The sequence below is a fragment of the Hakea prostrata genome, chromosome 10 (genome assembly GCF_041222555.1).
Source record: "Hakea prostrata isolate BN-2017 chromosome 10, UWA_Hpros_2, whole genome shotgun sequence".
Classification (NCBI taxonomy): Eukaryota; Viridiplantae; Streptophyta; class Magnoliopsida; order Proteales; family Proteaceae; genus Hakea; species Hakea prostrata.
Genome location: NC_142609.1, coordinates 9093811 through 9116716, shown reverse-complemented (window position 1 = coordinate 9116716; position 22906 = coordinate 9093811). Strand labels below are relative to the sequence as shown.

At 37.9% G+C, this 22906-nt stretch overlaps 2 protein-coding genes across 8 annotated transcripts; both read right to left on the bottom strand.

The window, feature by feature from the left end:
• Positions 1 to 6378: 6378 nt before the first annotated feature.
• On the bottom strand, positions 6379 to 11189 carry LOC149001820 (DNA topoisomerase 2-like). 4 transcript variants are annotated; one of them, XM_089136966.1, is made up of 8 exons: positions 9554 to 11189; positions 8369 to 8686; positions 8083 to 8288; positions 7799 to 7997; positions 7664 to 7713; positions 7491 to 7599; positions 7293 to 7412; positions 6379 to 7197 (listed from the first exon to the last, which is right to left on the bottom strand). In XM_089136966.1, exon 8 carries the CDS (start codon positions 7193 to 7195, stop codon positions 6731 to 6733), a length of 465 nt encoding a protein of 154 aa, XP_088993092.1. In that variant the 5' UTR covers positions 7196 to 7197; positions 7293 to 7412; positions 7491 to 7599; positions 7664 to 7713; positions 7799 to 7997; positions 8083 to 8288; positions 8369 to 8686; positions 9554 to 11189; the 3' UTR covers positions 6379 to 6730. The 4 variants fall into 4 exon arrangements, with proteins under 4 accessions (XP_088993092.1, XP_088993096.1, XP_088993094.1 ...); XM_089136970.1 differs by having other exon boundaries at positions 7293 to 7395; positions 8083 to 8686; XM_089136968.1 differs by having other exon boundaries at positions 8124 to 8686.
• A 185-nt stretch (positions 11190 to 11374) lies between these two features.
• LOC149001819 (V-type proton ATPase catalytic subunit A-like) lies at positions 11375 to 19734 on the bottom strand. 4 transcript variants are annotated; one of them, XR_016170220.1, is made up of 12 exons: positions 19311 to 19734; positions 15204 to 15259; positions 15066 to 15122; positions 14091 to 14202; positions 13973 to 14010; positions 13710 to 13811; positions 13410 to 13466; positions 13170 to 13241; positions 12930 to 13030; positions 12733 to 12795; positions 12516 to 12648; positions 11375 to 11808 (listed from the first exon to the last, which is right to left on the bottom strand). XR_016170220.1 is itself a non-coding variant. In XM_089136965.1 (11 exons), exons 1-11 carry the CDS (start codon positions 19381 to 19383, stop codon positions 12624 to 12626), a joined length of 756 nt encoding a protein of 251 aa, XP_088993091.1. In that variant the 5' UTR covers positions 19384 to 19734; the 3' UTR covers positions 11819 to 12623. The 4 variants fall into 4 exon arrangements, 1 of the variants encoding a protein (XP_088993091.1); XR_016170221.1 differs by having other exon boundaries at positions 11375 to 11556; XR_016170222.1 differs by having other exon boundaries at positions 11375 to 11509.
• Positions 19735 to 22906: the final 3172 nt, after the last annotated feature.

The window sequence follows — 22906 nt, the reverse complement described above, 5'->3', positions numbered from 1 at the left end:
GCTCTCTTACTCTGTTCCTCTGGTTCGCTACCTCCATCTTTCTCACTCTCTGCCTCCAGCTCTCTCGCTCTCGCTTTTTGCCTCAGCTCTCTAGCTCTCTCCCTCTGGTTCACTACCTCCAGCTCTCTCGTTCTCTCCCTCTGGTTCACTGCCTCCAGCTCTCTCGTTCTCTCCCTTTGGTTCGCGCTTTCGCCAGCTCTGTCTCTCGCTCACGTTTTCTCTTGCTGCCTCTGGTTGCTCATGCTCGCAGGTCTCTCTCGGTCGCGCTATCTCTCCAACCCTCTTAGCTCAAAGGTTATTAGAAGATGAGACTTCAGAGTCGGACATCAGAAAAGGGTATCTGATTTGCCGTCGCCGTATCTGCAGTAGATAATCTACTTTGCAAAGATCGCAATCGGACTTCAAGCACTTGCTCTCATTTGCTGGTAAATTTCTCCTTTCTAAGCTTTGGGTTTTTTGGTAGATCTGTGCTCTACCTTCTAATCATTGGGATTTTGGGTTTTTCTTGTGGGGGTATAGATCAACAATGGCGATGAATTTCTTTTATGCTTCAATTAGTTTTCTTGTGGGGCTCTCGCTCACACTCGCAGGTTTTTTTTGTTTTTGGTTCTGTTTGATGAATGTTGTAAACCTGCTTGTTATATCACCTCTAATTCTTTTCATTGTCTCTAGCAATTGGAGCAATATTTTCTGCAACCGATTCTGTTTGCACCCTGCAGGTATGTGAAGTTTTAAGAATCAGTCATCGTTGTTTTCATAATCTCCTTGTCTGTTGCCATTTGAGATGAACCTTCCCCAGCAACTGGCATTAGAAGAGGAACTTGAGTCCCTGCTTTAAAATCTGTACTAGCACATCTGATTTCAAGTGTCACAGGGGATCCTAAAACAGATTCAAAAGCTTGTAAAATCTACGTTTTGCTATAGTATGCGCTTGACGGTTAAGCGCACCGTCCGAATCTAATCGGAGATCGGACGGTGCGCTTTATCCCTGGATTAAAAAATTGTAAACCTCATTAAATGGATGGTTGGTGCTGACGGTTCGGTCCAAGAAACGACCCAACGGTCCGAGTTGGGCGGTTCGACTGATATTGGGTAAGCAAGTAAGTGACGTATTGGTATTCCATACCAAATAGTTAATAAGTTGTACATACGATTTGAAAAATCCCAAATACTTTTTCAAAATGTAGGAAGCGGGTTACTCTCGTTCATTTCAAAATCAAAAACAGTCCCAAACCTCCATCGATTTTAGTCGCAGTCCCAGAGGAGAAGAAGACGACGAGCAGGCATCCCAGAGGAGAAGAAGAAGACGACGAGCAGCATCCCAAAGGAGAAGAAGAAGACGACGAAGCTTCGTTCCAGGGTTCTTGAAGAAGAAGAAGCAAACCTAGGGTGCTTCCCAGTTTTGATCGAAGCTGAAGAGTTATAGGAATTAGAAAAAACTTCAGTGACTCCAACATGATCGGTGCCTTTGGTGAGTTTCAGCAATTACTGCTCCTTGTCTTTGAGTTTGTCTTCTCACAGATCACAACCATAAAAAAGGTCCCACGCTTACACAATTTCAGAGGTGGTCTTGAATCCAAACCCACACGGAAGATAGGGAGCTCTTTATCTACCTAACAGTCTAGATTTCTCCCTCCAGGCCAACCAATAGATCCACTTCTTCCCAGGTAATCTCAATTTCTTTCTTCTTCTGAATCGAACTTTTACTTCTTAATTATCGATAAAGCTTTCCTTTTGAGTTATATTTTGTTTTGTTAGTGTACTGAAAATCTGAAGTACAAACCTATTGGATCCTATCTCATGTCGTTCAATCCTTACGCAGAAACAGTTCGAGAAATGGTGTGATCTTCTTTGCGAGGGAGCAGTTCTAAAGTGGGAGAGAGTATATTGTCCATACCAGGATTGTTCATCGTTGATCCTGAATGAGTGTGGAGAGAGTAATGTTAAGAAAACTAAATGCCCTAATTGCAAGAAATTGTTGTGTTATCTCTGCAAATTCCATGGCATGAAGGTGTTGATTGTGGAAGAACAGTGAAGATAAGGGAGAGGAATGATATTCTGTTTGCTGAGCTTGTTCAGAAGAAGAAATGGACCAAATGCCCTATCTGCAAACACTGTGTGGAGCTTGTTTCTGGTTTGCATCTAATTCAACTCCATCCTTGCTTTAATTTCTTCCAATTTATTTCAGTATTAGTTTGTTGATGGGTTTTGAAGGGTTCTTCTTCAATCTTGCAACTCCAATTAATTAAGATTCAAACTAGATTAAAGAAACTAACATTGGCTCCAGCAATTTGTTATTGGAGAGGATCTAGATCTTGGAGTCGGTGGGGAATTCTTGAGTCAGTATAGCTTCTCCGCCATATGTGGCAGCGGTGATTGAACACACCCGATGATATCAACAATTGTGAAACAGATTAATTGTTAAAGCTTTCCTTCTTCCCGGTAATCTCAATTTCTTTCTTCTTCCGAATCGAACTTTTACTTCTTAATCGATAAAGCTTTCCTTTTGAGTTTTATTTTGTTTTGTTAGTGTACTTGAAAATCGAAGTACAAACCACTCGATCTTTGATTTTTCCTTCTAAACTTTATATTTTTGGAGAACCCTTTAAGTTGGTCAGTAATTGAATCAGTTCTCTCTTAATCTCCTACCCTTTTGGCTGGAAAGGGGAAAAAAGAACAATCTAGCTTTTGGGTATGTGTTTTTGGTGTTATTTCTTTGCTTTCTTGTGGTATTTGTGTATTCATATGTTGTTCAGTATAGTAGAATGACTTGTTGTGTTGTCAGTATCATATTTGAACTATTGCCCGGCTGCTTTTGGTTGGGATTTGGTTTTTCGTGGTATGAATCTCGAAGTGGAATAGCCCCATTTCCCCCCCTTCTTGCTTCTGTTAAGGATAAAGACTTGAGTTTGTTGTAAATTCAAATTCAAACATATCATACGAGACATGGACTTGTGTTATTTAGTCTTTGTACCATGATAGGATTGTGAGAGACTAAGTATTATAAATAGATAACTCTTCTTCCTGGATCAATCAACAGGAGGAGTTTCCGAGACAGAGTTCTATTCTCATAGCTGCTATCTTCGAAGGTTTAGCTCTGGAACTCCTATATAAGATTTATTGTTCTTTTCATGAGCTATAGTTACCAAATCCTTATACCCTGTTTGGCAAGTTGCTAGTTTTCGGTGTTTGATATTGTTCCTGAATTTGGGGATGAGAACGTCTTCTGAATAGCTGTTGACTTAAATGTTGTCCTGGATTCTATGATATAAACTAATTCTTGGTAGATAGCCTATACATTGGTATTGAGATCAATTATGAATCTTATTGGTGCCCATATGATCATAGTTATCAAGGCATCCAAACTCTTGCTTCTTGGACCCTCTCCACTACCATGGTCACTTTGCCTGCCACCTTGACGACTATGCCCATGATTTTGTCTTTAAACTCCCTCAGTGATGAAGTCGTATGTCTGTTGGTCAGTTTTATAATGGTCTTGTTGCCAAAACTGACAATATGTAAATTAATGAAAAAGGATCCATGATGCTTAAATGGCTTAACCAAAATGAGATTGTACTAGTTGGATTTTAACTAATTTTCGCTGCAGGCATAATGAGTGTGAGATTCGGCTTTTATTTGTTCTTGCACCGCCATCAGCTCCACTTGGGTAGATGCTAGGGCCATAATGATCTCTGATCTTTGAGGTATGCCTTCAAGCTCACTAGTGTGTTTTTCATCTTTTGTTCAAGAAGGTTTCAACTTCCAAGTTCATGCATCATCTTTAGTCTTCTTGTTTGTTTATTCGTCTTGCATTGAATCAAGAGAAAATAATGAGGGACAGAATAGAGAGAATAAGGTTAAATAAGATAGGGAAAAGAAGGGGAAATCTGAGAAGAACTAGACTTGAAGAAGGGGAAGAGGGAGAAGAACACTCATAAGAAGAAAAATAAGAAGAGGAGAGATAGAGGTGAAACACACAAAGCTAAAGCTTCAATTCATTTATTTTATTCCATCCTCAATAAGCTGATTACAAGTGCTTAAATGGTAAAAGAGACATTCTTTAGTACAAAACAACTCTAATAGGACTCTTGGTAATTTAAAAGTAGCTTACGAAAAGAAAAGTCACCATATGGCAAAGTCAGATAATCTACGGGTGCAAGAAGCTCACATTCATATGGTATTCTCTTGTCATTGCCAACGTCCTGTTGTGCTAACCAAAACAGTCTATGAATTCTGAAACCTTTGTAGTTGTCACGGAATGTAGGCAATTCAAGGCTTTTTAGACTTTTTTTATATTTTATTTTTACTTTTTTTCTTTCCTCCCTCATATTTTTTATTTTTGGGGGGTGGGTGTGGGTTGAAACGAAGGGGACAAGGCATCATCTAGGCATCAACAAAGTGCCTAGACACCTAGGTGATGTCTTGCAGCTGTCAAACATCGACGGCAGAAAGCTGGATTCTTCTAATTTTATCACATAATCTAATAGAAGTTTCATTTACCAAACGGAACCACTCCGTTTCAGAAGTTTCATTTACCAAACGGAATGGTTCCTTTTTAAACGGAACCAACCCGTTTTAACATAGACAAAACGGAATGGGTCCTTTTTAAAAGGAACCACTCCGTTTCATAAGACCCAGTGTTAAAACGGAATGGTTCCTTTTTAAACGGAACCACTCCTTTTGAGAGGTTTCATTTACCAAACGGAATGGTTCCTTTTTAAACGGAACCAACCCGTTTTAACATAGACGAAACGGAATGGGTCCCTTTTAAAAGGAACCACTCCGTTTCATAAGACCCGATGTTAAAACCGAATGGTTCCTTTTAAACGGAACCACTCCGTTTGAGTTTCATTTACCAAACGGAATGGTTCCTTTTTAAACGAAACCAACCCGTTTTAACATAGACGAAACGGAATGGGTCCCTTTAAAAGGAACCACTCCGCTTCATAAGACCCGGTTAAACCGGAATGGTTCCTTTTAAACGGAACCACTCCCTTCGGTTTCATTTACCAAACGGAATGGTTCCTTTTTAAACGAACCAACCCGCTTTAACATAGACAAAATGAGGGGCCCTTTAAAAGGAACCACTCCGCTTCATAAGACCGTGTTAAACGGAATGGTTCCTTTTAAACGGAACCCCCGCTTCGGGTTTCATTTACCAAACGGAATGGTTCCTTTTTAAACGGAACCAACCCGTTTTAACATAGAAGAAAAGGAATGGTTCCTTTTTAAACGAAACCAACCCGTTTTAACATAGACGAAACAGAATGGGTCCCTTTTAAAAGGAACCACTCCGTTTCATAAGACTCATAGATGAAACGGAATGGTTCCTTTTTAAACGGAACCATTCAGTTTTAGAAGACTCATTTACGAAACGGAATGGTTCCTTTTTAAACGGAACCAACCCGTTTTAACATAGACGAAACGGAATGGGTCGCTTTTAAAAGGAACCACTCCATTTCATAAGACCCAGTGATAAAACGGAATGGTTCCTTTTTAAACGGAACCACTCCGTTTCAGAAGACTCATTTAAGAAATGGAGTGATTCCTTTTTAAACGGAACCAATCCGTTTTAACATAGACGAAACGGAATGGGTCCGTTTTAAAAGGAACCACCCCGTTTCATAAGACTCACAGACGAAACGAGCTGGTTCCTTTTTAAACAGAACCACTCCGTTTCGGAAGACTAATTTACCAAACGGAGTGGTCCCTTTTTAAACGGAACCAATCCGTTTTAAAATAGACGAAACGGAATTATTCCGTTTTATAAGGAACCACTCCGTTTTATAAGACCCATAGACGAAATGGAATCTTGCCTTTTTATACGGAACGACTCCGTTTCTTCATCCTCTATAGATAATACGGAATGGTTTCTGTATAAACGGAACTACTCCGTTTCATAAGACCAATAGATGAAACGGAATGGTTTCTGTTTAAACGGAACGACTCCGTGTCATCATTCCGTTTAAAAAGGAACGTAATTTCAAAGTATGTCCATTTCCTCCAAAGTGTGTTCTAAACAAAAAGACATCACATTTGACGGCTTTACTCACTTTGTTCATTGGAGACAAGTTAAATTTAAACTGTATTTGAAACAAAATATTTAAAATGTTAAATGAATTAATTTAAGCTTTATAAGAAATGCGGATCACATAGAACATAGGAGGCATTTTTCAGTTGGCTAATCCAATTTTCAAACTCTACAGGTGATCTTCCTCTACATCACATTTCTCATGTACATTTGACTCCAAACATCTAAAATGATAAATTTGTGGGATTTCATAATTTTTTACAATCGAAAGTGTATGAAAGTGTATGAAGGCAATGTAGGTCCATGTAGGTCCATGGCAAACAACTGCAACCACATAATTTGTTAGATAGGCAGTGGTGAGAACCATATCACTCATTCGCTCTAATATTGAGATGGGACATTACACGCAAAAATTAAAGCATAAACAACTTATTACAAATGAGTTTTGTTTCTTTCCAACACACCATTTTGAACCCATACACCTCTAGGGCAAGGTACAATCACAAGTACCACATACAACTTGCCATTGTTATTATTCAAAATCTTATTTTTCATGGTAATTAGTTGAAGGGAGAAGTTTTTTTAGATCCACTAGATAAGAATGTAGATTACAAGATAAGCAGGTTTCAAACTAGTTTCACAACCAATAAGATTTGAAACCTGCTTTAGTCTTTTTGAGGTGACCAAAGAAATTAAGAATTAATCAGAATCTTCTTCATTATCCTCAAAATCAGAATCACCAGCAGGTTCTTCCTCGCTCTCTGAATCACTGATCACATATGTGGTCTTACCCCGAGTAGCCCTTTGTGGTGTTGGCCTAGATGGAGGTGGCACAGCATCAACCTGAACCTCACTCTCCCCATTGGAATCTTCAGAAGAAAGACTCAATCCTTTAGTAGTGCTTATTCCTCCAACCCTGCCCATGACAAACCCACTCTTCTTGTTAAATGGGGAGGCTCTCATTTTCCTTACTTTCTTCTCAGGTGACACCCCTGCATTTTCAACAGGCTTCAGAATCTCTATTATTAGCTTCGGATTTAACAGAGTAGGTGGTTTGTTGGCCTGTCCACGCTTCTTTGTGGTGGCATTGGCTTTACTGGCACCCCTCTTTCCTGGTTGTTTCTTCCCCTGTGCCGGGGGTGCTTTGGTTGCTTCTGTCTCCATTTCTGTGAAAAGAAAAATAAAGGAGAAGTTATAATGGGAGTCTGTATTATGGGAGGAACCAAAATTATTCTACTGAATTCTAGAATCAATGTGGTACCTGTTGACAGTTCTGGTGAGGATTCAAGATTATATGCTGCCAATTGATCTTTTAGATCGAGAATTTCATCATCATCACTATCAACCGATTTGACCTTTCCTTGCTAGAAAGAATAGAAAACTACAACAACCAAAGCATAAGATTACTCCTTGGCAATCAGAAAATAAGCGTCACAAATGACAAACATGGGACTCGAACCTTCTTCGCAGGAGCTTTCCTTGTTCCAGCTTTGGCTTTGGGTTTCACTCCCTCAGGAACAGGAAGAGGAACATTCTCCGTCACTAAAGAATCCAATCCAATATCGGTTCTGCAAGCATTATTTAAATTAATTTACATAACCTTGGGGTAAGGTGATATGAAGATAGATGTACCTTTCTTTTCTCGTATAATTCAAGCCTTAAATGAAAGAATTCCTCAAGAACTGCATTGACAGACAAGAAAAATTATAGTAACAATAATATATTAAGTATAATACTGCACTATGTAGAGGAGTGTAACATTCTTACTCTGCTCTGGGGTGTTTGCTTCTTTCACAAAATTCCTCTTGAAAGAGCAAAACAGAATCTTCCGTTGGCCTGGTTTCAGACCATCCACCATAGACGGGATTGATCTTTGCAGATCAGCCATGGAAAACAATATCAGCTCCTTGTTGACAAAATCACTGTACTTTATTAGCTTCTCTTTCTGATCAAGGTAAGTACCAGGCTGCAAAACAAGAAAGAACGGCAACATCATAATTTGGTGGATATACAATTCCTAACTTCCAAATGCTGTTAATTAATATCTTTACTTTTTCAAAGTCGTCAATGTGGATCACTGAGATGATTAAACCTCAAATTGCCTGAGCCAGCTCTTCCTTGCTTCAATCTTCTTCTTGCTGAATGCAAGCTCGATGGCTTCTCCATCTTGCTCATCTGCCCATAAAAAATCCTTCTTGTTCTTCTAAAGATCTTTGAAATATTCCTTGCCTTCTTTTGATGTGCTAGTACCCAACCCCTGCCCAGATAACAAAATGTGATTATCATTGAGATGGGACATGAAGTCAAAATGATTATTAAAACAGGCCAATTGCATACCTTCCAGTAACACATTTGATGAACCTTCAAGTGCTTGACGCCATGGATAAACTATTCTCTCAAGGTAGAAAAAGTATATAGACCGAAAGAGAAGAACAAACCCTAATTAAACGTCACTAATCCACTCCTTTACAACCGAATGACAAATCCCTGACCTAATAACTTCTACTCAGTTGCACAAATCCTACTTAGACATCAGCTGCATTTAAAGATTTTGCCAACCACATATGAGCACTAAATATTTTCTTTGCACAACAATTTGAGTAACTCTTGGCTTTTCCTTCATCCTCTTCTCTCCTTACATGATCACCAATTATCCTATGTTGATAGCAGAAAAAGAATCAAAAAGTGCAGGAAGTATTACTAATGTACAGTGAAGAAATGATTCAAGCCAGTCAATTTTACCCAACGCAATCACTATAGAATTATTCAGCCAAATGCATCCATCTTTTGTACTTCAAAGAGCACATAGACCTTTAGACTTGGTATAAGACTTGGTAAATTTGAATTCTAGAACTTAGTCTGGAAAAGGAGCCTTCCGTTGTGTTTATTTTTGTGCATACATTGATTTTGCTTATTATTTTCTTATTTTTGTTGTCTTATCCATTATTTCATTATCTGTATAAAAATAATGGATAAGACAACAAAAATAAGAAAATAATAAGCAAAATCAAAGTATGCACAAAAATAAACACATCGGAAGGCTCCTTTTCCAGACTAAGTTCTAGAATTCAAATTAAATGGTATAACTTGTCAAAGGCTGTATTTCCTTGGTAAGGAACAAGAGGAAAAGCAAAAGGGGGAGGAGATATAGCAAGGCAGGACTAGTTTGAATCAATACCATTTAGGATCAGGGCCCGTAAGCTTATAAGTGACCTGACCTCATCCATTGCTTTCAACTTATTCCTCCCAGCATTTAAGACCTATCTAATTGAAGGAATTAATTAGATCTCATAGCCATGCTTCATGCCAAAATAAGGGATACAGAAATGGCTTTGAATGAAGATCCCTTAGGTTTTCTAATTCATTATCTTTTGTAAAAAGTTATTTTCCTCTCCAGCCAGACATCAAATGAATTCATACTTCCCATCTAATTCAAAAAGATACTTTTTGCTTTTCTCCAGCTAGGAACCTCATGAAATAGAAAGAGATGCAATGGAAAAAGAAGCAAAGATAGTACCCAACCAAAAATAAAGTGATCGAGGCTTGTGTTTGGCAAGAATTCATAGACCAGGAGCTTTTCTTTTCTATGCAAACTAAAGCCCAGGAGCCGTACAAGATTCTTGTGCTGCAACTTGGCCAATAGCACCACCTCGTTCTTAAATTCTATTTCACCTTGTCCAGAATTCATAGAAAGCCTCTTCACAGCAATTTCTTGTCCGTTCAAAATCTTACCCTGTATACCATATTCTATTAAAGGATACTGGCAAAAGTTTGATGTTGTATGGAGTGATTACCACCCCCACCTTTGAGAATTCAATACGCAATCTTCAACAATGTAAATTAGTGGTTCCTTTTTTTAGTTGCATCATAGTTTTGCATCATTACCTAGAAGACAGGACCGAATCCACCTTGTCCAAGCTTATTCAAATCAGAGAAGTTGGATGTGGCAGCTCTTATTGTAAGAAAGCTGAATTGTAAGGACTGCACCATGCTAATCTGACTGAAATCTTAAAACACACACCCAACCCCAATAAAAGGGGGGAAATCATCACTAAAAGTGCTTTGATGAAAACATGCTGACAACTTTGTTAGTAAGCATAGGTGGTCAAAGCTTTATCTTTTCTTTGAAACAGACTACTTCTCTAGGGAGTGGAATATGTTTCTTCCAAGAGATAAATAAGTCAATTTCTCCAAAAAAAAAGTGCTCTGATGAAAACATGTTGACAATTTTGTGCTGAGCATAGGTAGCCAAAAGATAGGGATTTATTTAGTGAAAACAATCCATTACTAACATTTCTTGCATGCCAAATGTTTGGAGACATGGACAGCTGAATAAAATGTAAAAGGTAGAAAAGGATTTGAACTACAGTTACCTACCATTAGTATCACTCCTTGGCTTTCTCCGCTTACGTAAACATATATAGATGACAAAAAGAAGTATAATTCCAGCTATTGTTGCCAGGACAACAGTTACAATAATGAAAACTGTTGATGAATTTGTCCCATTCCCTGCAAAACCAAGATGTTTATTTTCATCTATGATCTATGCCATTGAGTATATATTCAGGAATGTTTACTATATATTCCAAATACATCCTTTACTTTTTACCCATTGAATATTTGAAGAGGAGATCATCATGTTTAGAAAATACAATCTAGTAATTGGAACTATAGCAAAGGATATCCATGCATACACCAAGTAAACTATGTTGAAGCTATGAGTAAACACAGCAGAATAGTCTTTCAGAGATAGAGAACTAGGCATGTAGAGCTTGGCACACATTCACACCATCTCAGATGACCATTTCATGAGATTTCAAAGAGTTCTGTTAATCTCATTGAACACAGAGGGAGCCGAGGATGAGGTAAGACACTGCTGTGAATATCACTTGCTGCCACCAACTACTTCTCGTGCACTCGAGCTAACTACCAACAGAAAACAAATGACTTGAAAATTGAAACAGCCGTCTTAATAGAAAGATTAAAATATATATATATATATATGAAGCCAAGTTCTCTCTAGTCTAAGCATCCTGAGTAAAAATGACTTGAAAATTGAAACACTTATAACAACCATACCTGGTGGTGGTGAACCTGGTTGTGGTGGTGGCGCTAGTGGCCCTAGTGGTGGAGGCATTGGTGGGTTTGCAGGATAAAAAAAATTATAGATTTTTTTTTTTTTTTTTTGTTTTTTTTTTTTTTTTTTTTTTTTTTTTTTTTTTTTTTTTTTTTTTTTTTTTTTTTTATTTTTTTAATTGTTTTTTTCTTTTTTTGTGTTGGTGTTTTGTTTTTGGTGGGGGTGTTTGTTGCCTTTTTTGTGGGGGTTTGGTGTGTTTGATTATAGATCTCAAATCTCAGATTACAGCTTGGCATAAGAACTCTCGCACCTGCATTTCCATCAACTCCAGTTGTTGTGATAACTCCCTTAGCTTCTTTTAAGCACTTTGAGCAGTCTTCTTGAGTTACATCAGGGGTACACTGCACTAGCCCATTTATAGTGTAGTTGTTATAATCCCGAGCACCGTCTGCATACATGCGGGTGGAATTCGGTGCCCGATTCACAAGGTCATCAACTAATTGGTTTTTACAACATAACATGTCAAGCACAATTTTGCCACTTTTCCCATGAATTCATGAATTGCCACAAAATATGGAGTTTTTTACTATGATCCTCCATTTAGCTTCTTCATCAAAGTTTGGTGGTTAACCTTGGATCATCCACTTCAAGATTTGGATAGGGAACAACATCAAGCAAAATGCCCAAAATTTTTAAACTTCTGGAAAAATAAAAGGTAAATTTACATTGGTTAGTGTTCAGTCTTTTATATGTTAGCCAATCATGAGCCTGTCTACAACTTCACATAACTACTTACATTTCAATTGTTTAGATTAATATATAATGCATAATAGGTCATACAAATTTTGAACCTGCGACCAGAAAACAACAGAGAAATTCTCCAACGAACAGAAATATATCTTGAATTTTAAACCAGTCTTATGGGCGACACATCCAATTTGCATACATGCTTCTTACTCCCTCATTTCTAGGAATTACCAATATCAAGCATATTTCCAAGTTCCTTAGGTAAACCAAAAAATATTTTACACGTAAAAGGTCACTGGACTTCTGAAAGTGAACCATACATGCAGAGTTTTCTTACATCCAAGCACAGTTAAAGCCTAAAAGTATGATTCACATATGTCCCTAAAGCGTATCAGCTTCCATCACAGCACCCTACCTATGCTGATGTAACGCAAACATCATTGGAAAAAGAAATCACAAAATTCCACATAACCACGCCTACAAAAATTTTAAGGTCCAGAATTATTAAAATGAGAATGTCCCAGTGTTTCCAATTCAAGAAGGGAATCTCAGGTTTTCCTGTGACAACTGGGATACCGACATCTTCTCAGCAATTCATGAAGAAGATCTCAGAGTTTGAAAAGCCACAGTATCTCAGCAAGAAAAATGCAAAATACCAACCTGTATAAATGGAGGCCTCTCGAGCAGCCACAGGCATGTTTGAAGTGTTTGCCACAAGTGTTGTGCGCTTCATAACAGATTCTTCACGGCCATCAGGCAGTGTCATAGTCAATTGAGGAAAATCCATAAGAACCTGCAAAATTTTCCTTAAAAGTATAATGCTTTGAAGACAGTAAAAGGACTGGCAAACAACAGAAAAGGTCAAAGAGCTACACACCTCTGCCATTTCATTTCCTCTCTCTCCACAACCAACATAAACCATAGTGTCTGAATTGGAATACTGCAAATGGACAAAAATTAAAACATAAGGACTCCAATGATAGGTTGCAATGGTCCCCAGCCAACCAAAGGAGAATCCAAGGCTGTCACCAAACTGAAATGGGTCATACTCCAACATATAAAAGACAAACAAACCTTAGAAAGAGCTTGACTAATGACTGTTTTCCCACAACCAAATGCTCCAGGGATGGCACAAGTCCCACCAAGAACAGAAGGGAAAGGGCATCAACGACACGCTGTATAAAATATTCAACAAAAATTTGAGAAACTTCTGATTAAAATGAAGCAGTAAAACAACAGCCGAAGCCTTATCCCCACTGAATGAAGCTGTCAGGGATAATAACATCAAACAATTCATTTTATTTGTTACTGAACCTGTCCAGTTAGGAGAGGTGTATCAGCAGCAAGTTTTGATGCAACAGGCCGTGGTGTACGGACAGGCCAAGTCTGCAAAAGGTAGACAAAAACCGGTGTAAGGAGACTTCAAGTTTTGAATTGTTACTTAACCCAATTAATAAAGAAGAGAAAAAAGGGGGCAGGGCAGCAGTATCAGGAAGCAAAGATCCGCATCTGCATCTAAGTTGAAAGAATACCCAAAGTTAATAAATTCAATACCTGAAGCATGGTAAATTGCTTTTTGACACCTTGAAACTCAAGCTCTAACACAGTATCCTGCAGAAACATAGTAGGTTAAGCATATATCCAAATGAAATTTGTTTGATATAGTGAACAAACAGAAGAAAACATGAGATTGAGAATTTGTGATGCATCAACAGTGTTAAACTCTGGATCAACACCACTGACTTGTACTGGCACATATTTGCAGATAGATAGGGAAAGGAAGAAAAAAAGTATATTGACCATCAATGCCTTCAGAAGGCCTATTATAAATACAAAGGATCTTGGCTGACCAACCTTTAGTGAGTATTGACCAGCAGGTGCAATGTAATTGACCTTCCCCATAGCAACAGGAGGAAGTGTAACATGGTGTTGCATCAAACTGTTCTCAAAGACGGTCTGCAATACAAAATAATGTGCTTAAAGACAATACTAGACAAAATAATAGAGGTTTGCAGTGCAATACCACACACCAAACCACCATTTTACAGTTTTTTCCACTTTTTGTCATAAAAGACCCTCAAACATTTGCAAAGTTAAACTGATGTCCACAAACTTACAGCATATAAGTCTCCGCCGGTTAGAAGATCTCCCTCACCTGCACCAGTAGAAGAATTAATCAAGTATCTAGCAAGTCAAATTCAAAATGCCAGAATGAACTCTATGTTGATAGGTTACCAATTTTTTTGGGTTCGAACTCCCAGAGGATGTCCTTGTCCAGAGCTGGTACAGAGACCCCACGAGGTATGTAGACATCACCAGATATTCTAGCGATAGTTTTCAAAGGCTTCTGCAGTAAACAAACAAACATTAGTTCATGACAAGTGAAGACTTAAGCTCCCGTTGAGAAAAGACTCCTTGAAATAAAAAATAAAAAATAAAGGGATAATTACTATTGCCCCCTTATACTTTGGTTTTATTACTAATCAAACCCCTTCTTGTGAAATTACTATTGCCCCCTCACTTCTAACGGTGTTAGTGGCGTAACATCAATATGAATGTCTTTTACCCTTAATTAGAGTAAAATATGGCTTACCCTCTTTATAGAAACTATATTGCATGTCATTTATCCTTAATCTTGTTTTGTTAGTTTGGTTTGGTGGGCCCTCTTTGTTGTTGACTTTCCTTCCACTTATTTTCTTCCCATGTGGGTTTTCAACAATTGCATATGATCTTTGATGAATTTGGTACTCTTGTCACATATTTGGTGATTTTCTTTTCGCTTTGATTTTTGATTTTCTTTTTTTTTGTTTATATTTGGTTTTATTTATTACATATTTCCTTTTTGGTGATTTCCTTTTGGAATAAAATTATCACATCTTTCCTTTATTCGGTGGTTTTTTTTAAAAGTGAAATCGGTTATTTTTTCCTATTGGTAGTATTTACTTGAAGGCAATGTACAGATTTGCGGTTATTTTGGGATTTTGAAAAATATATAGATGCCACATCATCATCTCGGAGCTTCGGGGGGGCATTAGTTTGTAGACGTTGGTTGGAATGTATTTTAAGTACGGGGTAGTGTATATCGTGGGGCACGAAATATCCAAAAATAAAATATTCTATAATAAATAATTTGTTATTGCGAAATGGAAGAAAAAAGAGACAAGAAAGTACTAGATCCAATGAAATGAACAATGGCAGTTGGAGTCAAACCTGAATTCCATCAAAAATGTTCCCCAAAATTCCAGGTCCCAACTCCACAGAAAGAGGCTGCGATGACAACAAATAATATGCAGTGAAGTTCTCTTAACATTGATCTCTAACAGAAGCGAGGATGAAACTTAGGATTACCTTGTGTGTTCTTAGAACAAGATCATTCACCATCAATCCAGTTGTCTCTTCATAGACTGCGGTTCAGGCAAAAACCAGTATCCTATTAGCACTTAGATTATGCTATATCAAACAAATGTTCAGATTAATGCATGAAAATCACTAATAATTGAAAATAATATATATGAAAAGCGGGCCAAGAAAGCCACTACTTGGTCTGGTCCTCCCTATTCTCAGGCCTTCACCCACTTCTATTTCAAGTTTAAGAGTTTCTTTATGTTTTAAGTCATAAGGGTCTGTTCCAGTTGGACCAGGGGTTTTATTGGTCCAATTTTAGTTAAAAACATTCACTTTTGTTTCAAGTCTTAAAGTTTAGATCCACATCCTTCTTAAAACCACTTAAGACTTTAAAAAGAATGGCCACTTAGAATTGACTAGAAGTTTTTCTAGTCTGACTCCTCCACCGCTTAAAGGTTTTCATAAATAAAGACAAGAGATGATTTCTAGCTATTAAATTTTCTGTTTTTTGCTCCTTGTGTGGATCAAGGTGTGACTATGTGTGTGATCCAGCCAACACCTTGCAGCGAGAGGCCAGGTGCCTTTGCTCCACTATTTCAGTCAGTTAAAGTACTGTCTCTTGCTTACTAGTCTCCAGTTCTGCCCTTACCGTTGCCAGTGATTGCCAAATCTTATATTCACTAGGACTGATGAATTTGAGGGCAAGTCTCTAGTCTGATTTCAGAATCTTCCACTCAAGTGGTGCATATCCATATCGGCAGTCTGAATTGAAATCTATTGGCTGTTTAGCAGAGTCCTACTTTGAGTAGGATTTTGGGTTTGAACGTTTAAGTTGATACCCTATATCCCAAGATCTGCTTCATTTGAGGTTTCCATTGTGTTAATGATTCAGAAATCTGTCCATCATCTGGACTTTATTTTGAAAAATAGATCCTATCCTAGTATTAATAGGATTCCTCTATAATTTCCTATCCAACCATTGGAAATTGATGGAGGTTTCAGAAAAATATCTACCTCCCTAAGGATAAAACTCAACCCGACTTGTGCAATCGATGTATGCCTTTCAAGCTCATAGGAAAATCCTATAGGACCATGATATGACCAGCTATGATGTATGGTGCATAGTGTCAGTCTGTTAGGAAGCAACATATAAATAAACTCAATGTAACTGAAATGAGGATGCTAAGATCGATGAGTGGCAAAACTAAGAATGATAAGATAAGAAATGATCATATTCGAGATGGTCTAGGTGATAAGCTTCAAGAAAGTCATTTGAGGTAGCATGGTCACATTCAATGGAGACCTGTAAATGCCCCTATACAAAGAAGTAATATAATTTAAATTGAAGGAATTAGAAGATCTAGGGGCAGACATAAGATGACCTTACGAAAAGTGGTGAAAAACAATATGTATAGCTTAGGCCTTATATCTAGAATGACCTTAAACAAAGCTGATTGGAAGGTAAGCATCCATGTAGCCGACCCCATTTAGTTGGGACAAGGCTTCTTCTTCTTCTTCTTGTTATATTTTTATTTATGTTTGCCTTCCATCACTTCATTAGTTTAATGATGCAGAAGCATCAAAGTTTCAACGATGTTGAGTCAATATGCAGGTTATTTCTAACATCTACAAGTTGGCAAAACCTAAAAAGTCAAAACTTGTTAATTAACACAGCTGATATGCGACTTCATCTTTTACTTAATACTCAATTAGCTTACCAACAAGACCAAGATCTCCTAAATAGGAGTTGTGCTAGGAAATTTATGGCTAATTTAATGATAGCGTCTCGCTGACACAAGCTTTCAACTGCAGAAGGTGGCAGTCAATAGGAACTGAGTGCCGAAAGCTTTTGCACAAGCACATGGGGGCATCTTCCTACACAGCCTAACTCTAACAATTTTTTTTGAAAGGCTGTTTCGATACCTTGATTTGAGTCAACAGGAAGTTCTAGATTATACTCTTTTCATTTTTCTTTCACCTAGAGAGCAATGAGGAAGGTTGGTTGTGGCAATAATGCCAAAATACTAAATTAATCAAGTAATCGAATCCCAAAAAACAGCATACCTTCAAGATATCATGTTGTAGATGCATATGAAAAATTAGGGTGACTGGCATAAAAGAAGCTTTAAAGAGGATGAAAGCGAATAAGGCAACAAGTCCAGATAGGGATCCAATAGTAGTGTGGAAGAACTAAGAAATCTATGGTTTATCTTGGCTAACCAAGCTGTTTAATACGATAATGAGCTTAACTTTAAGTATTGCACCATGTCCTTTTGGCTTGGTTGATCAGTATCAGTCCCGTAGAGTATTGACATGATACAATGAGATACATATTTTTTTTCTTCTTTTGTTCTCTTTTAAATAATTAAAAACAGGTTTTTGTATATCATCATATTGGCTGATGTGATGTGACATGACACTCGATCCCCTAATGCAATTGATTTAGTCATTGGGGAAAAAGATAATGTATTGGTACATATCACATCATATCAGCATAATATGTTGCCATATGCACATTAAAAAGGCACACATGACTTTATACCGGTTATTTTGTTCAAAAGTATCTACAGTGAGTGATACATATCTCAGATACAATAAATCTTTCTAAATCACCCCACCAACACAATGCAGAGTACTGATATACCTAGATTATAAGCACAAGGAAATGACAGATGACAGATGAATGGTGGAGAAACATTTGGATTTTGGAATAAAGAAGGTAAAAGTTGCAACAGCCATAAAGGCATAAAACTAATGATTTTTTATACAAAACTAAGGAGAAAGTTATTGAAACTCAGCTACTGTTATCAACTGTCATGAGGTACACATAATTTAATATATGCATAGTGGTGCCGTGATAGGTGAAAAAACTACGGGGAGATCTAGGCAGTGTTCTAGATTCCAAATGAACTAAACCAACAATCACTTCCAAACTTTATTTGTTTGTGCATATCATTGGATGATTTAACTAGACACATACACAATGGGTTTCCTTGCAAACTTTTTGTTAATATGTTTTGGCAGATAAGACATAAACTGGGGATTAGCTAAGTTGGAACTATGGAGGTCAACCTTGGAATAAAAAAGTACTAATATAAGTAGATGAAAACACGAATTATATGGTATGAAACTTTGGTTACACTAGGACAGATAATGAGGTTTGATGAGGGAGATTCTGCAACGTGACTATTCTAGGAATCTAGAATCAATCAGAAATGAGAAAGATGCCATAGATCATGATGTTTCACATAAGAGTTAAAATAAGATTGATGACTTAGGTGGCATGACCATGTTATAAGGAGGACACTGGATGCTCCAATACAGAGGAGCGATTTGATTTATGATGAATGAGCTAACAGAGCCAGAGGGAGACCTACAATGAAACTAAGGCAAGTGGAGAGGAAAGACCATCATAGGCTAGGCCTTGTATCAAGTACGAGTTCAAACAAAGATGGTTAGAGGATAGAGATCCGTGAAGCCAATCGCATTTAGTTGGAATAAGCCGAGTTACCATTCCCTTGTGGTTGTAATGTCGTGGACCATGAAATTAGAAAGTAGTTAAAAGAAATAGCCATAAGGACATTCATTACGAATACAATGTTTGACAGCTGCTGCAGCTTGGATCATCACATATGCAAGAGAAAAGATGGCAGAGCCTTGAGAGGCAGCCAATGAAACGACATCATATACGAAAGCCGTTAACCCAGTTAATAAAGCAGAGAAAGTTAGAATCATTTTCTCTGCAAACTCTATGCAACCTTTTCTGCAGAATTAGAGATCCGACAAGAAATTGAACTGAATCCAACAAATTCCCAAAGTTGGTAAAGCGTCAGAGAAAGCTGGGGCAGTCCGGAAACAACTCAGAAAAACATATCTTCTGAATCCAATTGGAATCCAACCAAACAAGCAACAACCGAGAAGAACTTCAATTAAAAAAAATCCACATCAACGGCACACTTATTGACCCAAAAAAACCCGGTACATTAACACAATTCCCCAACCCTGAAATTTCATCAACGTATTGGGAAACAAGAGGTCACAACTAAACAGATAAACACAAGCAAACCCTAATTTTTAAATATCAAAAGGGAGGTTCGATGAGAGACTAACCGGAGAGAAGGTGAAGCGGATGGATAGTTCTCAATAAGCAAAGATTTAATGGAAGAGACAGCCTCTTCAACATCTGCTTCTTCCCAAGCTGCTTCTGCAATTCCTGCAATCTTGCCTTCAGAGATTCTTCGGAACAAGAAGCCGTTCCGTCGGACGTTCTGAACGAAGAATTTTGGTTCGCCTTCTTTCTGATATGGTGTTTGTGTTTATAGAAGAATTTTACTTGTGGGAGGGGAAACACTTCCAAATCGTCAAATGAAGATGCGATCAACAGAGCTCCAAAGCTTCGATTGCTGTTCTTCTTCTTCTCCTCATGTGAGTTTCAGCAACACCTCCAAATCGTCAAATTACCTCCTGCTTGCTGTTCTTCCTCTCCAGATTTTCAGAGCTCGAAATCGTTCACACGAAAAATGAGTTGGGCGGTGAAAGCCATGGGTTTTGTGTTTTTCAAAACATTTTGAAATTTTCAATTGAACCGCTGGTTTTGGTTTTTGAATTCGTATATACGTATTTTAAATTACGTATTTTGAATCACGTATAAAACTATCACTCGAACCGCCCAACTTGAACCGTTGGGTTATGTTAGACCGAACCGTCAACACCAAAACCCATGCTTTAATGAATTATTTCATTATTTTAATGACAAGATAAAGCGCTTAACCGCTTGACAATAGCAAACGCCGTAAAATCTGGATTTTTATTTGCGCCGACGGTCCAGATCTCGCCACGTCATCAAAATTTGATCATGTGGTTGAGATGTAAATGCTAAATTTTCATTTTTACATTTTAAATGATTAAAATTTTTAATTTACAAACAAAGTCCTTCGTTTATCCGATATCCAAAACCTCTCTCATATTCGTCTCCTGGTTGTCAATGCTATTGACTTTTTTTTCATGCCGCCGAAAGCTTCAATTTGGGATCGGAAGGATTTTTTAAAGGAGAAGAAGAATGAGAGGGTGGATACCCTAGGCTCGGTTGGTAGATGGAGGGACGGTCATCACGGATCTCGCGACCTTATACGATGGGGATCGGACGATTTCCGCCGCCCTCAAGGTGCGCTCCTTCACTAATGGCAGCTTATTTTGACGGAGGAACGACCATTGCCTCTGTCAACCTGTTATCTTCATGTCCTGCTTTTCTCCTCTGAGATCAACTTGTCTTCCAATTCAGTTAGGGTTCCGTTGAAATCTTTTCATTTTTTCAATCGATTCTCCTCCATCCTCCATTTTCAATCCGAATCACTTCCGCTTGAAATTTTTTCGTTTTCAGTCGTTTCTCCCGCAGGAATCTCCTTCTTAAAGATTCTGTTCATAATTCTCTTTCTTCTCCATCTGCGTTTGAATTATTCGGCCCGCGTTTGAATTCTTCTGAGATTTAGGTTTGGGTATCGCTGAGTTACAAAGAGGCGATCTAGGGTTCCGTTCCGGTTTATCGGTTCCTTTCTTCTTCTGAGGGGTTGCCGGGGCTCGGCCTCGGCGTTTTTTAACGCCCCTACCGACCAGAAGATTTTCAACCATTATTTCTTTGTAAACCTTACACAGATCGGGGAAGATGCCGGCCTTTACGTGCTACTTAGAGCTTAGATGCCGCAAGTCTATGCTCGAGCGGAGGATGGATGGCTCTTCCCGCGCCGAAAATATTTTCCGGTATACTTCTGGAGAAAAAGACCACCTCTACTCATCATCGGTGTGAGAAGAAAAAAGGAGAGAGGATTTTGGGTATTGGATACGAGGGACTTGAGTTTGTAAATTAAAAAAATTTAATCCTTTAAGATGTAAAAATGAAAATTCATATTTACAATAAACTCTCAGTATTTGCATCTCAACTACACGATTATACTTTGATGACGTGACGAGATCTGGACTGTCGGCAGCAGCCAGCTGCTGCTGCCGCAAATAAAAATCCGTAAAATCTTCCCCCTGAATCTTTCTTTTTTAGATTTGGTCAGCTTCGAACTGAACATCAACAGTACAGTTGGAGCTGCAAGAAAGAAAAACTAAATTAGTCAGTCAATGCAAAGTCTTTATGTAGGTGTAAACTAGCAATTAAAAAGTTGGATAATAAAAATCTTTAAAATCTGAGCTGAAAAGTGACATTTAAACCTACAAAAGTAAGACAATTGGAGATCCTGGTCAAGTTAAGAGACTCAGCTTAGGATATTATATAAAAATGATAGCAAATCAAAATTCGAAACCAAAATAAATTTCCGCTAACAATATCTTAAATAGCAAGTGACTTTATACATAAGACGAGAAGCACACCGATGATGTCTTCTTTCTCTTAATTAACAGGTATATAAGTTAATATACAAAGAAGGTGACATGTTGGATGATGTTTCACATAAAAGTTGGAGGGATGAAACAGAGAGGTGCATCCAAAGTGCTGTGAGACCGACCTATGCCTTTAAAGCTTAAAGGAAAATTCTATAGGATTGGGTACAATTGGCTATGATGTGTCATATAAGAAGCTGTTCATGGCAAAGATGAGGATGTTAATATTAATGTGTGGGAAACTTAGGAAGGATAAAGTACAGGTTGAAATGTATCAGGGTGGAATTGGGAGTTGCTCTGATAAATCTGGATGAGTCATTTAAGGTGGTTCTGTTATTATCATATTCAGCAGAGGCCTAGGATAGTAAAGAAATTATACAAAAACTTAACAGTGTAGCTCTTGGCAAAACCAACCCATAATTAAGAGATCATGAGTTCAAACCTCCTTGGGGTCTATCAATCCAAAACTAAAAACGAAAAAAAGAAAAGGAGTGGTATGATTCTGGTTGATGAAGATGAAAATAGCTAGGGGAGGCCAGAAATGACCATAGGAGAAGTTGAGGATGGACATGTGGCTAGATTTAATACCAAATATGACCTTGGATAGAACTTATTGGAGGGTAAGGGCAAATCCAACAGAGTATAAAACTCACCAAGATCTTTAATATCTCGATTTTCCCGCTGACCTAATACCGATACAAGATTGCATATGAGTTCAAATCTCAGTAATATCTCAAGATTGGAATCTTAAATATCTCAGAAGTTTAGTGTAATTTTATGTTTTTCACACAAATTTGGCTGTGATTGCAACAACAAAATTCACCCCAACTTGGAGAGATCTAGGTCCACCTCAGTTTTTGGACCATCAAATGGCCTTCGAGATTGTTTTCAAACTATGCCAGTAGCAGAACCCATTTATAAGTCTTCTGATTTATTGGGCTGTGATCATTCCTTACTTTCCCTTGCCATTTTTCTACTTATTGTCCATCAGTCGTCTGTTATTTCCTTCTTTTCAGATTTCAACATCTTATTTTGTTAAATCCATGTAGCTGACCCCATTAAGTTTGGATAATGTGAATCTGTTGCTGCTGCTGTTATGAGTTCAACTAATTGAGAGATATAAATAAACTATACTAAGTTAACATGAACGGTGATCTCTATTAGGCAATTACCGGCCAGATGATGCCACAGATGAAGTGAGACTGAAACTAGGTTGTTCTTGAGAGCAACGATTGGCTCTTTTTGATAAATCAAATTTTCCAATCAATTGGCTATCAAACGCACTGAGTAAGAAAGCTAATTAGTGCCCTACATGACCCAACGAA